The 16,886-nt window shown below is 43.9% G+C and overlaps 1 protein-coding gene across 6 annotated transcripts in view; it reads left to right on the top strand.

Moving 5' to 3' along the window:
- Nucleotides 1–13,238: 13,238 nt before the first annotated feature.
- Nucleotides 13,239–16,886, top strand: part of SENP7 (SUMO specific peptidase 7) — a 206,426-nt gene continuing 202,778 nt past the window's right edge. For all 6 annotated transcript variants that reach the window (XM_062207205.1, XM_062207250.1, XM_062207242.1 and 3 more), the window contains exon 1: nt 13,239–13,444. In XM_062207205.1, coding sequence (XP_062063189.1) covers nt 13,405–13,444 — 40 coding nt within the window. In that variant the 5' untranslated portion in view covers nt 13,239–13,404. The remainder of the gene's footprint in view (nt 13,445–16,886) is intronic.

The raw sequence follows: 16,886 nt of genomic DNA, 5'->3' as shown, positions 1-16,886 counted from the left end.
GAAAGCTTAAGTGACTTGCCCTAAAGACAACTATTGAGTGAGTGATTGGGTATGAAGCTTTCAAATTCATGTTCTTAACAAATGCATTAACACTTTTGGTTTCTTAACACTGTCACCAAAACACTAGCAATCCACAGCTCAAAATGATTTTCAGTGAAAGTCAAAGTCTATGGTAAGATGAAAACAGTGAATGCTTGCTTTAATTTCTTAACTCTTTTCTCATTTTCTGAATCTTATTCTCCAATTCCCACACCCCACTGGTACATTATGAAGATTTTTGGCTGTCCAAAGAACTCCTATAGATTGCTTTGTATTCCTTTCAATCCCATTAAAAACTTTTCTAGTGTTATGTAATTAATGTATTTTTTCCAAAATGTAAACAACCAACAACTTAAACATCATTTACAAAGGGAAACCTCAAGAATTAGATTGACTTAGGTTTCAATTCTGGCTCCAAATTTCCAAGCTGAGTGAATTTCAGTGGGTTTGTTACCTTCTACGAGTCTCTTACAAATCTGAGTTTTAGTTTATTTATGTTATCTAAAATAAAAATCCTTATAACTGTATATCTTTTTTGTTTTTAAAGATTTATTTATTTATTTGAAAGGCAGAGTTACACAGAGAGGCAGAGGCAGAGAGAGAAAGAGAGAATTCTTCCGCCCGTTGGTTCACTCTCCAAATGGTGGCAACGGCCAGAGCTGGGCTGATCTGAAGCCAGAAGCCAAGAGCTTCTTCTGGGTCTCCCCACATGGGTGCAGGGGCCCAAGCACTTGGGCCATCTTCTACTGCTTTTCCAGGCCATAACGAGAGCTGGATCAGAAGAGGAGTGGCCGGGATGCGAACTGGTTCCCATATGGGATGCCTGCATAGGAGGTGATGGTTTTACCCGCTATGTCACAGCGCTGGCCCCATAACTGTCTATTTTGCTACTCTACTTGTTTTTCTTCATAGCCTATATTACTACCTGACATAATTGTGTGTTTTCTTATTATCTGTCTTCTCTTATCTATTATCTCCTTATTATCTTCCTACACATGTACAGTGTGTTCAGTGCTTAGAACTGACTGGTATGCATTACATAAAAATTTTTTGAATGAATAAGACAAAAATTTGGATAACATCAATTATCTCACAAGGTTGTTGTGAGAATTAAATGAACTAATGCACTAAAAGCCCTTTTACATAGTGCCTTGCACATGGAATATTCTAGAAATTAGGGTGATCTTTATGAGCAATGTAAAATTTAAAAGTTTGACTATTTCTTGCTGCATCTTGCTTTTTTCCATCCTACAATGTTATGTGTATTTTTTGGAAAGGCAGAGTCACACACACACACACACACACAGAGCTTCATCTGCTGGTTCAATCCTCAAATGGCTGCCATGGCCAGGGCTGGGCCAGGCCGAAGCCAGGAGCCTGGAACTCCATCTGGGTCTTCTACATGGGTAGCAAGGGCCCATTATCTGCTGCTTTTCAGCAGGGAGCTGGATTGGAAGTGGAGAAACCAGTACTGGAACCAGTGCCCATATGGGATGCTGGCTTTGCTGGTAGCAGCTTAGCCTGCTACACCATAATGCTGACCCTATTTATGATTTTATACATATTAATAAATACCATTTTAGTTCATTAATTTTATCTGTTCATAGTGTTCTTTTGCCCGAATATGACATCACTTAAACATTTTCCTTTTGAAGAATATGCAGGTTGCTTCAGTTCTCTACTATTTTGAACAAAGCTGCAATGAATATTCTTGTACATATATTTTTGTGCACAAATCAAGAATTTCTCAAGGGAGTAAACCTGGAAGTAAAATTTCTGTATTATATCAGCATCCTCAATTTTACCAAATATTCTCCAAGAGGAATGTATGTTTTGTAATTTGTCAAAGGAGAGGAAGTTTGCACAGAATAGCAGTAATCTCTCAGATACAACAATGCTATGTATTCATGTGCTATAAACTGTTTTTTTCTGTGCTAAAAATAAAGAGGACATAGAATATATTTTAAAGATTAATTTATTTACTTGAAAGAATAACACAGAGAGGAGAAGGAGAGGCAGAGAGAGAGAGAGAGAGAGAGACAGAGATCTTCCATCTGCTGGTTTACTCCTCAGATGGCCACAATGGCTGGAGCTGCGCCAATCCGAAGCCAGGAGCCAGTAGCTTCTTCCAGGTCTCCCACATGGGTGCCGGGGCCCAAGGACTTGGGCCATCTTCTACTGCTATTCCAGGCCATAGCAGAGAGCTGAATCAGAAGAGGAGCAGCCAGGACTAGAACTGGTGCCCATATGGGATGCTGGCACTTCAGGCCAGGGCTTTAACATGCTGTGCCACAGCACTGGCCCTGACATACAATATTTAAAATTCATTGAGCCAAACAAGGAATTCTTATCTATTTTAATAATCTTTAAAGAAGACATATTTATTTATTTTAAAGGCAGAGAAGGAGAGAGAGATATCTTTCATTTGCTGGGTCACTCCCCAAATAACCACAGTGCCCTGGGCTGGGCCAGGCCAAAGCTAGGAGTCAGGAGCTTCTTCCGGTCTCCCACATGGATGCTGTCCAAGTCCTTGGACCATCTTCTGCTGCTTTCCCAGGCACATTAGCAGGGAGCTGGATCAGAAGAAGAGCAGCCAGGACTTGAACTGGTGCCTATATAGGATGCTGGTGCTGCAGATGAAGGTTTAACCCTCTATGCCACAGCACTGTCACTACTATTTAAATCTTCCTTCAACCGAAAAGTAAACCAAATTAGTATTTTATAGTAACATACAGTAAATAGCATCCAATTACTTTTAAAAAAATGATTTTATTTATTTGTGAGGTAGAGTTACAGAGAGAAGGGGAGACAAAGAGAAAGGTCTTCCACCAACTGGTTCATTCCCCAAGTGGTCTCAATGCCAGAGCTGGGCTGATCTGAAGCCAGGAGCAAGGAGCTTCTTCCACGTCTCCCACACGGGTACAGGAGCCCAAGGACTTGGGCCATCTTCTACTGCTTTCCCAGGCCATAGCAGAGAGCTGGATCAGAAGAGGAGCAGCCAGGACACAAACTGGCACCCATATGGATATCAGCACTGCAGGTGGAGGCTGAGCCTGCTATGCCACAACGCCAACCCCCCAATTATTCTTTTCCAGTTTTGTTAGTTGTTTGTGTACTTGGTTGGGAGACAATTCTCAGGGGGAAAGAATATCAGCTGGCAAACTGGAAAAGCAAAACAGCACAGAGGCATATAAAGGTTGGCTAGAGGTGGGGGGGTGTAGCATGAAAGTTAGATAATTCCCCTTTTTTAAAGATTTATTTTATTTATTTGAAAGACAGAGTTACAGAGAGAGGTAGAGACAGAGAGAGAGGTCTTCCATCCGCTGGTTCACTCCCCAGATGGCTGCAATGGCCAGAGCTGTGTCGATCTGAAGGCAGGAGCCAGGAGCTTCTTCCAGGTTTCCCACGTGGGTGCAGGGGCCCAAGTTCTTAGGCCATCTTCTACTGCTTTCCCAGGCCATAGCAGAGAGCTGGATTGGAAGAGGAGCAGCCGGGATTAGAACCGGTGTCCATATGGGATGCCGGCACTTCAGGCCAGGGCGTTAAGCCACTGTGCCGGCCCCAGTAAGATAATTCTTCAGAATTTATTGTAGTACATTTTCTTGACTAGCATGTTCCAGCCTATAATTCTCTCTTGTCTACTTGAGAACTTGTCCAGTTGCCTACTTGATATATCTACTGGATGTCACATAGCAAAACTTAACATGTTTGAAATATCCCCTTCGATCTATTCTGTTCTGTCTTCTCTACTTTGGTTAAGGGCAACGCTCTTCTTGTTCATGCTGCAAACTTCTGTCTTCTCTTTCACATTCTGCATACAATCTATCAGTAAATCTGTTGGTAGTGCTCTTTTTTGAAATATGAGCATATCTATAATTGCTGATCACCCCTCTCTACCACTAGCTACCATCTGAGTCCAAGTCACCATCAATTCTATCTTATTCTCTGCATGAGCTTTTTTTTTTTTTTTTTTTTTTTTTTTGAGAGGGAGCACAGACAGAGAGAGAGAGAGACACAGAGAGAGCGCAGAGAGAGGTCTTCCATCCACTGATTCCCTCCCCAAATGACTGCAATGGCAGAAGCTGTGCCAGTCGAAAGCCAGGAGCCAGGAACTTCTTCCAGGTCTCCCACATGGGTGCAGAGGCCCAAACACTTGGGCCATATTCCACTGCTTTTCCCTTCCATTATCAGAGAGCTTGATTGGAAGAGAAGCATCTGGGACTTGAGCTGGAGTCCATGTGGGATGCCAGTGTCCCAGGCGGTACCTTTACCTGCTACACCACAGCGCTGGCCCCTGCATAAGCTTTTGACTCCATGTAGTCTGCTCCCCACATAGCAGTCAGAATATTCTTTCAAAACATCTAAATTGAAAGTTATGCCCCTCTCCAAGATTTTCAGAGGTGATGGTTTGTTGAATACTCATTTCCGGCCACATGTGAAAAGAGTGCTAGTTGCTACTTAGTCCTATAACAAGTAAAAAGCTGAAAACAAAAACAAAAAGAAAAACAAACTTGAAAGCCAATAGCTCTTAGATCTGTTAACAAAAGTGAGAGAGGCTGGCACCGCGGCTCAATAGGCTAATCCTCCACCTGTGGTGCCGGCACACCGGGTTCTAGTCCCGGTCAGGGCGCCGGTTCTGTCCCGGTTGCTCCTCTTCCAGGCCAGCTCTCTGCTGTGGCCCAGGAAGGCAGTGGAGGATGGCCCAAGTGCTTGGGCCCTACACCCACATGGGAGACCAGGAGGAAGCACCTGGCTCCTGCCTTTGGATCGGCGCAGCGCATCTGCTGTAGCGACCATTTTGGGGGTGAACCAATGGAAGACCTTTCTCTCTGTCTCTCTCACTGTCTAACTCTGCCTGTCGAGAGAGAGAGAGAGAGAGAGAGAGAGAGAGAGAGAGAGAGAGAAGTGAGAGCACTGGGCAAGTCACCACTCCTGAAATTGGAAACACTGACAGGTGAACTCAGAGAATCAGAACTCTCTAGAGCTGAACCCACCAATGGAACCAGTGATGGAATAGGAAAACCTGAACTTGATGAACAAACTGATGGGAGTTCAGGGTAAACAAATCTGAGATGAAACTCAAGGTAGATCCACTTATACCCGACTTCCCCCCCATCTTTTGTGAGTTTTACCTCCTGGAGTTCTACCAGGTCCTCACAGTGACTATCAGTGATTTTAGCAAAGGGTGGGGGTGAGGGTGGGAAACCATGTTGAACTATGCCAAATAATTCTATTTTTATGAAAAAGCACGCCATTAGGAGAAACTATTTACAGCCTAATTTGCTGGGGGTTTATCAGAGCCTAACTGATATGGGAGCGAGGGAAATATTCAACTCCAGCTGGCGTTAGCCATCCTGATCCACCCAAGGGAGGCTGGAGGGGAATGAGAAGGGCCCACAAACTGCATCTTTAAATCCATGAATAGGTTTCCTTAAGTATCATACTTTTCTCGTCTTTCATGCTAAGTGATAAGGAAGAAGCACAAGAAGAATTTCAGTAGAATACAGTTTTTATTTTATAAACACTAATGTATTAAACTTGCTATACATTAAAGCAAAAAAAAAAAAAAAAAGAAATTTACAGGCTAGAGGCACAGACTCACTAAAATTCTCAATGGCTTCCTTTCTCACTCAGAGCAATAGCCCAAGTCCTTGCCTGGGTTTACAAGTTCCTACACAGCCTTTAGCTCTCTAGCATAATTTCCTTCCATTCTCTCACTTGCTTATCCATCCTAAATAAACCTTAGCTAAACCTTAGCTCTTTCTCAAGTGTTATTTTCCAACACTCTCTTGTTTACTTCTCTCTACTCACACCAGGCCTCCTTGTGATCAACTTGTGATGCAAGTGTTTAAGGGCACTCATTCTTAGTATGCTGCCAGCCTTGAATACTCTTCTCTAGCTATCTAGGACTTCATTTCCTTCAAGTTTCCTCACGTGTTATTTGATCAGAGTGATTTTCTCTTAGTAGTCTATCTGAAAGGGCAATCTTTCCTCTCCCTTTCTTTTTTCAGCACTTACATATGCTTATTATCTACTTCACTCCATTGGAATTCAGTTCAATAAAAATAGGGATAGCAGTCTGTTTTGTCCACTCCTGCATCTATGGTTCTTGGAATAGTGCCTGGTGAGTACTAGAAAAAATAAGGAACTAAAGAGCACTTTCAAAGTCTTTGAGCTATATATGTTAGACAAAGATGCACAAAAAATCTTTGGAACATCAGAGAGTCTTCTTCTATAATTCTAAAGTTAATAAATATCAAAGACTTATGAATTACTCTTAGAGACTATCCTACACATTGTAAAAGTTGTCAGAATAAAAATGGAGTCACTTTTGACAAACTTTAATAGTAAAATAGTGATAAAGCTTGCTAACAAGAAGTATCAAAAAGACTGCCAGCACCACAGCCTCACATGAATGTCACTGCAACCTTGCATAGAAAGTACTTCTTCAAGGGCGTTTGTCCAACAGCCTGTCTGACCTTGAGCTGATGCCACTCTTGTTATAAATTCTTGTAGTTGACTATTTCAAAATAATCTTGTATTCTTCCTCATCTGGCCTTTAAAAACTTCCCTTGCTTTGGCCGGCGCCGTGGCTCACTAGGCTAATCCTCCGCCTTGCGGTGCCGGCACACCGGGTTCTAGTCCCGGTCGGGGCCCAGGATTCTGTCCCGGTTGCCCCTCTTCCAGGCCAGCTCTCTGCTGTGGCCAGGGAGTGCAGTGGAGGATGGCCCAAGTGCTTGGGCCTGCACCCCATGGGAGACCAGGAGAAGCACCTGGCTCCTGCCATCGGATCAGCGCGGTGCGCCGGCCGCAGCGCGCCTACCGCGGCGGCCATTGGAGGGTGAACCAACGGCAAGGAAGACCTTTCTCTCTCTCTCTCTCACTGTCCACTCTGCCTGTCAAAAAAAAAAAACAAAAAAAAAAAAACCAAAAAACAAACAAAAAAAACCCACCAACTTCCCTTGCTTCAACCTCCTTGAATACACTCATAGTTTACTATGGCACACACATTCCTGTTGCGATGCTATCTCCAAATAAACTTATCCTCTTTGGAGAATTTCTATTTGTTTTTTAAGTATTGACAACATCTCTTCATTTTTTCAAATTAAAATAACCCATATATCTTAAGAGTCATTAAAACAAAGAGGAAGATAGTCAAATTGGTTTATACTTAGTTTTTTTTTTTAAGATTTATTTATTTTGCTTGAAAGTCAGAGTTACACAGAGAGAGGAGAAGCAGAGAGAGAGAGAGAGAGAGAGAGAGAGGAAGAGAGAGAGAGAGAGAGAGGTCTTCCATCTGCTTGTTCACTCCCCAGATGGCTGCAATTGCTGAGCTGCACCGATCTGAAGCCAGGAGCCAGGAGCCAGGAGCTTCTTCCGGGTCTTCCACACGGGTACAGGGGCCCAAGGGCCATCTTCCACTGCTTTCCCAGGCCATAGCAGAGGGCTAGATTGGAAGTGGAGCAGCCGGGTCTCGAACTGGAGCCCATATGGGATGCTGGCACCGCAGGCAGCGGCTTTACCTGCTAGCCACAGTGCCGGCCCCTATACTTAGTTTTCTAAAGAATAGTTTGGCAAAGATAGTACAGAGAAGGCAAAATAGGTTTTCCTTATCTTTCCTGATTTCTTTTTAAAAATTTTCTTTTATTTATTTATGGGGGAGGAGGGAGAGATGAATCCATGTACTTGTTCACTCCCCAAAGGCCTGCAATGGCTGAGAATGGTGTAGGACTTGAGGCTGGAGCCAGAAATTAAATTCAGGTTTCCTATGAGGGTTTCAGGGACTGAATTACCTGCTGCCTTCGAGGGTGCACATTGGTAGAAAGTTAGAATTGGAAATGGAGCCAGGATTCAAACCCAGGTACTCTGATATGAGATTTGGGTATCTCAACCAGCATCTTAAACCAAAATAGGCCAAATACCCATCCCTTTTGTGAGTTCTTAATTGGGATGGATTTCTGTAAAGAGAGACAGACTAGCAGAAGGAAAACATACAGGTTCATAAATGCACATAATGTACCTCATGTTGGAGAAAACTTAATGAAATGTAACTTAAAACAATGGGTTAGAATTCTGCTTCTAAAACATCTTCAACAAAGAACAATATATTGATTGATTGGAGAAAAGAAAGGAAAGAGTTTTAGGCTGCCAAAGGTGGTAAATGTATGGGAGGAAACCTACAGAGTAAGGTTTTCTTGCAGATTCCTCTAGTGCTGTCTCTAGGCTGATAAGAGTTTAAAATTATCTCCAGTAAAGGGGAATTTATGTCATATTGAGACAGAAAAGAAGAGAGAATTTTTTGCAGCTTCTTGTCTTCATCTTAAAAATAATTTTTATGTCAAAGAGACATATTTTGGGTGACATTCTGGTTTCCTCAACAGTTTACTTTTAAGAATAAGATTGTTAGAGTTGAAAGGAACATAATGTATTTATGTTTTTATTTAAGAGGTGGAGAGAGAGAGAGAGAGACAGAGAGACAGAGAGAGGGAAAGAAAGCAAAAGTTCTAGGCCGGCGCCGCAGCTCACTAGGCTAATCCTCCGCCTTGCGGCGCCGGCACACCAGATTCTAGTCCCGGTTGGGGCACCGGATTCTGTCCCGGTTGCCCCTCTTCCAGGCCAGCTCTCTGCTGTGGCCAGGGAGTGCAGTGGAGGAAGGCCCAAGTCCTTGGGCCCTGCACCCCATGGGAGACCAGGATAAGCACCTGGCTCCTGCCATCGGATCAGCGCAGTGCGCCGGCCACAGCGCACTACCGCGGCAGCCATTGGAGGGTGAACCAACGGCAAAGGAAGACCTTTCTCTCTGTCTCTCTCACTGTCCACTCTGCCTGTCAAAAAAAATAAATAAATAAAAAAAAAAAGTTCTAGTTCATTCCTATCCTCTGGTTCATCCCCTAAAAGCCCACAATAGTAGAGGCTAGGCCAGACTGAAGACAAGAGCCAGGAACTCAATTCTGGTCTTAATAGGGACCAATTACTTGAACCATCAGCTGCTGCCTTCCTGCACATCAGCAGGAAGCTGGAATCAGGAACAGAACTGGGACTCAAACCCAAGCATTCTAATATGGGATACAGTGCATCTTAACTGCTAGACCAAACACCAGCCTTGGAATTGATATTCGTAGCTACCATGTTTATTTTATAAATAGAAAAGTTGAAGCTTGCAAACACAAAGTGACATGCTTAAAGTAATTCAGGTATCTTTAGGAGCTTGCTGGATTTATTTTGACCAATGACTTAAAAATGTAGAGTGTTTGGCTTTTTAAAAAATATTTATTTATTTGATAGGTAGAGTTACAGGCAGTGAGAGAGACAGAGAAAGGTCTTCCTTCCGTTGGTTCACTCTCCAAATTGCCGCAATGGCCGGAACTGCACCGATCTGAAGTCAGGAGCCAGGAGATTCTTCCTGGTCTCCCATGCGGGTGCAGGGGCCCAAGTATTTGGGCCATCCTCCACTGCTATCCCAGGCTACAGCAGAGAGCTGGGCTGGAAGAGTAGCAACTGGGACTAGAACCCGGGGCCTATATGGGATGCTGATGCCGCAGGCGGAGGATTAACCTAGTGTGCCATGGCGCCGGCCTTGAGTATTTGGCTTTTTATTTCACTCATTCATCAAAGATTTAGTAAGGTCATTTGGTAGGAATTTAGTTTCCTATATCAATAATTCCAGTCATTTTACACAGACTGATTTTAAGAAGAGAGAGAATAGCATATACAATCATCCCTAGGTATTCTTGATGGATTGGTTCCAGAATCTCCCACAGATTAAAAAACCCACAAATGCTCAATTTCCTTACATAATACAGTGTAGGATTTGTATACAACCCAAACACATCTCCTTGGATACTTTATTTCTCAAAAAATTATTTATTTGAAAGTCAGAGTTAGAAAGGGAGATATATACAGAGAGATCGTCCATCTGCTGGTTCACTCCCCAAATGGTCACAGTGACTGAGGCTGGGTCAAGCAGAAACAAGGAGTCAGGAGCTTCATCAAGGTCTCTGACATGTGAGGCAGAACAAGTACTTGGGCCATCTTCTGCTGCTTTCTTGGGTGTGATAGCAGGGAGCTGGATTGGGAGTGCAGCATCTGGGACTCAAACCAGCTCTTGTTGGGGCCAGCACTGTGGTGTAGTGGTGAAGTTGCCACCTATAATGCCAGCATCCCATGTGGCTGCATCCCATCCTGGCTGCTTTACTTCCAATCCAGCTCCCTGCTGATGTGCCTGGGAAAGCAGCAGAAGATGGCCTAAGTACTTAGGTCCTGTACCCACATCGGGGTACCTGGAGAAAGCTCCTGGCTCCTGGCTTCTGATTGGTCCAGCTCTGGCCATTGTGGCCTTTTGGCCAGCAAATGGAAGATCTCTCTCTTTTTCTCTCTGCCTTTCCAATAAATAAATAAATCTTAAAAAAAAAAAAAATCAAACCCAACATTGGCCGCTGCCGTGGCTCACTCGGCTAATTCTCCGCCTGCGGCGCCGGCATCCCGGGTTCTAGTGCCAGTAGGGGCACCGGGTACTGGTCCCGGTCACTCCTCTTCCAGTCCAGCTCTCTGCTGTGGCCCAGAAGGGCAGTGGAGGATGGCCCAAGTGCTTGGGCCCTGCACCCGCATGGGAGACCAGGAGAAGCACCTGGCTTCTGGCTTCAGATCGGCGCAGCGCTGGCCATTGCAGCCATTAGGGGAGTCAACCAATGGAGGGAAGACCTCTCTCTCTCTCTCTCCCACTGTCTATAACCCTCTCTCTGTCTCTCTCTCTCTCTCACTGTCTAACTCTGCCTGTCCAAACAAACAAAACAAACAAAAACAAACCCAACAAATAAATAAATCTTAAAAAAAATTAAAAATAACCAACTCTCATATTGGATGCCAGTGTTACCAGTGGCTTAACCCACTATGCCATAACACTGGCCCCAGAGGTGATCAGTTTCACACTGCCAATATGGCCTGAAACTCTTAAAACCATATTCTCCACTTAAAACAAAAATACACTGGGTGTCTATCCAAAAATAATCATGACTATTAAGATCACAGCAATTCCTCTTCTCTTCTGAAAAAACTGTGCTGATGATTTTCTAAGCAAAATTATTTCAATTTAATAGGTTTTTATACAGTATAAAGTAAATGTACATAAAAGAAATTATACACAAGTATACTAAGAAAATAATTCATTTTTTTCTTTTTAAATAAAGAAGCTTTAACTGGAACATCATAAAACATTATAAAAGAGGAGATCATTTAGTTTTTGATAAAATGTAAAGTTATTAAGTAACTTCCTCAAAAATAGAAACAACCTTATATAGTCCTTTTGTTGTTTGCTATGGTGATCTATACAGAAGAGTTAAAAACAATGTTAAAGGTAAAACAATAAATCATGGTTTAAGAAGAGCAAATTTGAACGTGTTGATATGAAAGGTCATTTATCTACAAAAAAATATAAAGCAAGCTCCAGTTTGAGGTAACAGACTGGCTTACTTGGTCTTTGTTAGCAAAAAATGTTATATTGGTACAATGATATGTCTAATATATTTGCAAGTTGAATAATTTGGTTAAGTTCTTATAATTTTACAATTTCATAAGTCTCTTACTCCATTTTATGAAAGCTACTAGTGTTTGTAGAAGATGATTGAGCCTCTTTATTCTTTCATTTTTATGTTCCCGTCTCTCAACTTTATTTCCACTTTTTGAAGTTCACTTTTTCCTGTAATATTGGAAATACTGAATCAAACTGGCTCGATTCTTCAAGTTAATGTCTTTAGATAAAAAATGCTAATTTATGAAGAAACTTTAAAGTTGTACTAAAAGTAGTCCTGAAGTATTTCTGCTTTTCAGTCATTCCCACCCTGTGAAACACTCCCTTTAGCCTAAGATCCCACAGCACCTGGGGCTTTTCTACCTCAGCATTGACCACATTTTAATGAAGACAGCTGGAATCACCAAGCAAGAGACCCTGCTCTACCTAGCTGTAGATGAGCTGAGCTAGTCCCTTTATTTACTTATATGCTTAAAAATTATTCATTTATTTAAGAGAGAGAGAGAGAGAGAGAGAGAGATTCTCCCATCTGTTGGTTCATTCCTTAAGTGCTCCTAAAAGCCAGTCCTGGGTCAGGCTGAGGTTAGGAGACAGGAACTCAATCCAGGTTTCTTTTGTGGGTGACAAGAAATCAACTACTTGAACCATCATCTACTGCCTCCCAGAGTGGGAATTAACAGGAGGCTGGAATCAGAAGCAGGGCCAATGACTTCAGAAATCTCCACACTAAGTGTCTGCCTGCCTCTATCCTTACTTTATTGACCTTGGTAACATGGGGTATGGGGGTTGGGGGAATGAAAATACTTAAATTCAAGTTCAAATATTTCCACAGTCCTTCTAACTTGAAATATGCCAGTAGCATTTTGCTTGTTTAGAGCACTATTTTGTCACTTACTTTGATTATACCATCATGGAGGCTTACACCTTCATTTTTAAATAATTCAGATATGTACATTATGGTTAAGAAAACTGGACAATTTTTAATTTGAAGAACACTGTGAAAGAACTTCATAATTATATAAAGTACCAGATACTGAGTTAACTGAAGACAGGGCTAGTCCCTTAAGTACCATAAATGTTAGTTGAATGAATGCCAAGTTTTAGCCACCTACTTTTTGTCATCATCTTAGCATATTATGTTTCAATCAAGGTCTAGTCTTTTTTTTTTCCACCTAGGTATATAAAAAGGAAGAATTTTAATTTTAAAATGAGATCCTTTTTATTAGGAGGATACTTTCTCTTTGCTGACTAACCTAAATTTATTTCCGTTCCAATGCTAAACTGCTAGCCAATTATAAGGTGATCATGCAAACAATGTTTTTGAATTTGAGGAAGCGCCTTGAGGACAAACATATAGGACAGGCTGTGAGACCATCAATATTGCAAATGGTAACGTTTCATTCTATTCTAGGGCCACCTAGGGAGGTCGAATGAACTAGAGTTTTCTTAACGTTCTCTCCTCATAATTTTTGCCGACCTAGTCTTCGAAATAAATACACCTTTTAAGAATCTAGGCCAAGATCGAGCACCCAGCTTCACTCCTCCAGAAAGGCAGAAATCAAAGAAAGACTGCCACCAAATAACACACCGACGGTGGCAGCGAGCAGAGAAAACAAGTCCCAGGAAGTGATTTCCGGGTGGAGGTGGGAGGGGCAGCTGATTTCCGGTCTGAGGGCCGGCGAGGGCTCTTGCGCAAGCGCAGCTCGTACTTCCCCGGTTTTTTCTTTTTCTTTTTCTTTTTTTTTCTTCCCCTCTCCCTTTCCCCCTCCTTCTCCCAAGCCTGAGGGGTCTTGAGGTGACAGCGCCTGCAACTGGGAGTCCAGAAGCTGGAGAAAAAGATGGACAAGAGGAAGCTCGGGCGACGGCGATCTTCATCCGGTGAGGAAGGGTTAGAGGAGGACTGATCTACTTGTCTCCTACCTGGCTGGGCGAATGGGAGGCGCAGGCGGCGACAGGCGTTGCGGCCCGCAGCGGCGAGGGCGAGGGCGGGGAGGGGAGGGGACGGAGAAGGAGGGGCGCGCACAATGGAAGGCTCCTGGGTCGCCCCCGCCCCCCGAACCGAAAACCCAGTCCGAGCTGTCATCGAAACCTCAGCTGTTTTTCACCTCGACAGCCCTTTCATTTTCCCCTCTGGCAAACGCTGAGCGCCCTGGGCCCACGGATCTCCCCGGTTGGCTTGCCCCTCTCCTGCCACGCCTTCCCGTTATTCCACCGGCGTTCGGGTTTCAGCGCCAGCTCCGCGGCTGACCCCACTCCCCTCTATTGCCTGGCTTCCCTCTGGGCCTCCCTGCCCCCACCCGGGGCAGGTAGAAGCCGCTGCACGGGCGAAAGGCGGGGCTTGCTAATTGACACTTCGTTCGGCCGAGAAATGCCTCCCTCTCTCCTTCGGAACGCGGCTGCATCGCAGCCTTTTTCTTTTTCTTTCTTTTTTGCTTTTCCAGCTTTGTCCTGCATTTTCCAAAAGTGATTGAGAGTTGAACAAAGGACTTGAAGCCCTGCTTTCGTTGTCTTGTTATTCTGAACATAGTTTTGTCTTTGAAATTGCTTTAAGGTTTAAATGATGGTGTTGAGCTTCTTGTAGTGTGTATGTCTCGATGGCACAAAATGGAATTATAAGATGTGAGATAGAGTTCCTCCCGGGCAACAAGTTTTGTCAAACATTTCAAACACCAAGGTCTCTCAAGCCTTTAGCTTAAGCCCTTCAGACGGGCGAGGAGAGGACCAGGACTCTAATGAGCTTGCCATCCAGTACACAAGCTAACATCTGATGAAGCAATTTTTAATTGTGCTACTTATTTTTGTAGAAGCAGTGCTAACAGTTTCAGATTTATTAAGGAGTGCCCTCTGAAAGTGAATCTCAAACACTTTTTTGGTTGTTTGGTTTTCACTGCAAGGGATTTTTTTAAAAAAAGGCAACAGAGACATATTCACTAACAGTTGAATGGAATAATGAAGTATGTGGGAGCAAGCGAGAATCACCATTAAAAATGCTTAAAAGTAGAAGTGCAACAGATATGCAAGTATTAGACTTATAGACTAGAAATTTCAATAAAGTTTTGAATTAAAACAGGAAAGTTCTGGGGCTGGAATTGTGACATGGCATGGTAAGCTGCCACATGCAATGGCTGAGATTGCTGGTTGCTCAGCATCCTATCCAGCTTTCTGCTAATATGGCTGGAAATGCCCTTGAGGTGGGCCCAAGTCCCTGCCTTCATGTGAGAAACCTGGATGAAGCTCCTGGCTCCTGGCTTCAGCCTGGCTGAGCCCTGGTCATTCTGGCCATTTGGGGAATGAACCAGCTGGTGGAAGAGTCTCTCTCTCTCTCTCCCTCTCTCCCTTGCTCTCTCTCTCCCTTTCTGTCTGCAATTCTACCTTTCAAATAAATGAATAGATCTTTAAAAAAAAAAAAAACAGGAACGTTTTGGGACTATTGTGGCTCAGTGGGTTAAACTGCCATTTGGGATGCTGGCATTTCATGTTGGAGTGCCAGTTGGAGTCCTGACTGCTCTGCTTCTGAACCAGCTTCCTGCTAATGTGCCTGGGGAGTCAGTGGGAGATGGCCAAGGTGGCCTGTGCCACCAAAATGGGAGACCAGGATGGAATTTCTGGGTCCTGGCTTCTGAATGGCTCAGGACTGGCTGTTGTGGACATTTGGGCAATCAACCAGTAGATGAAAAATCTCTTTCTGATTCTCCCTCTCTGCCTTTCTAAATAAATAAATAAATATATTTTTAAAGATTTTATTTTTATTTGTAAGAGTTACAGGGATAGGTAGAGAAACAGAGAGAGGTTTTCCATTGCTGCTTCACTCCCCAGATGGCTGCAACAGCTAGAGCTGAGCTAATCTGCAGCCAGGAGCTTCTTCTGGGTCTCCCATGTGGGTGCATTGGCTCAAGGACTTGGTCCATCCTCTGCTGCTTTTCCAGGCACATTATCAGGGAGCTGGATTGGAAGTGGAGCAGCCAGGACTCGAACTGGCGCCTGTATGGGATGCTGGCACTGCAGGCTGGGACGTTAACCCACTGTGCTACAGCACTGGCCGCTCAAATACATAAATCTTAAAAACAAAAAGGAAGATTCTGGGGCAGGTGTTATAGTGCAAGTGGTTAAGCTGCTACTTGGGATACCCAGATCACGTACTGGAGTGCATATTCTAGTCCTGGCTACTCTGCTTCTGATTCAGCTCTCTGTAAATGGTCCAGGATGCAGTAGATGATGGCTCAAGTACATGAGTTCCTGCCACCCATGTGGGAGACTTGGATTGACTTTCTGGCTCAGGGCTTCAGCCTGCCATAGCTCCATCTGTTGTGGTCCTTAAGGAAGAATGAAACAGCAGATGAAAGATTTCTTTCTGTCTCTCTCTCACTTGGCTGTTCAAATAAATAATAAATAAATCTTTAAAAAACCAGGAAAGTTAAATTAATTTGCAGGTTTTTCAACTGATTGATTGTTCCTGGCAGTACCCTTAGAGATCTGTGTCACTCTCATTTGCAGTTAAGAATATATAATTTTTTAGGCTGGCGCCGTGGCTTAACAAGTTAATCCTCCACCTTGCAGTGCCGGCACACCGGGTTCTAGTCCCAGTTGGGGCGCTGGATTCTATCCCGGTTGCCCCTCTTCCAGGTCAGCTCTCTGCTGTGGCCCGGGAGTGCAGTGGAGGATGGCCCAAGTCTTTGGGCCCTGCACCCGCATGGGAGACCAGGAGAAGCACCTGGCTCCTGGCTTCGGATCAGCGAGATGCGCCATCTGCAGCGGCCATTGGAGGGTGAACCAACGGCAAAAAGGAAGACCTTTCTCTCTGTCTCTCTCTCTCTCTCTCACTATCCACTCTGCCTGTCAAAAAAAAAAAAAAAAAAAAAAAAAGAAAAAAAAAAGAATATATAATTTTTTAAAACAGGTGGTTAGGTACAGTGCTAAGAACTTTATAAAATAATTCTTTCTAAAGCTTTTTAAGGTGATTACTTATGCTTTACAGATGAGGAAACAGAGATTTAGAGAGGATAACTGTTAACTATAACTATTAAGAAACAGGATTCAAGGCCGGCACTGTGGCTTAACAGGCTAATCCTCCACCTTGCGGCGCCAGCACACCGGGTTCTAGTCCTGGTTGGGGCACCGGATTCTATCCCGGTTGCCCCTCTTCCAGGCCAGCTCTCTGCTATGGCCCGGGAGTGCAGTGGAGGATGGCCCGAGTGCTTGGGCCCTGCACCCACATGGGAGACCAGGAGAAGCACCTGGCTCCTGGCTTCAGATCAGCGCGATGTGCCGGCCGCAGCGGCCATTGGAGGGTGAACCAACGGCAAAAAGGAACACCTTTCTC

Source organism: Lepus europaeus, chromosome 2 (assembly GCF_033115175.1).
Source record: "Lepus europaeus isolate LE1 chromosome 2, mLepTim1.pri, whole genome shotgun sequence".
NCBI lineage: Eukaryota > Metazoa > Chordata > Mammalia > Lagomorpha > Leporidae > Lepus > Lepus europaeus.
The sequence above is the reverse complement of the archived record's forward strand: the minus strand, read 5'-3'. Positions and strand labels throughout refer to the sequence as shown.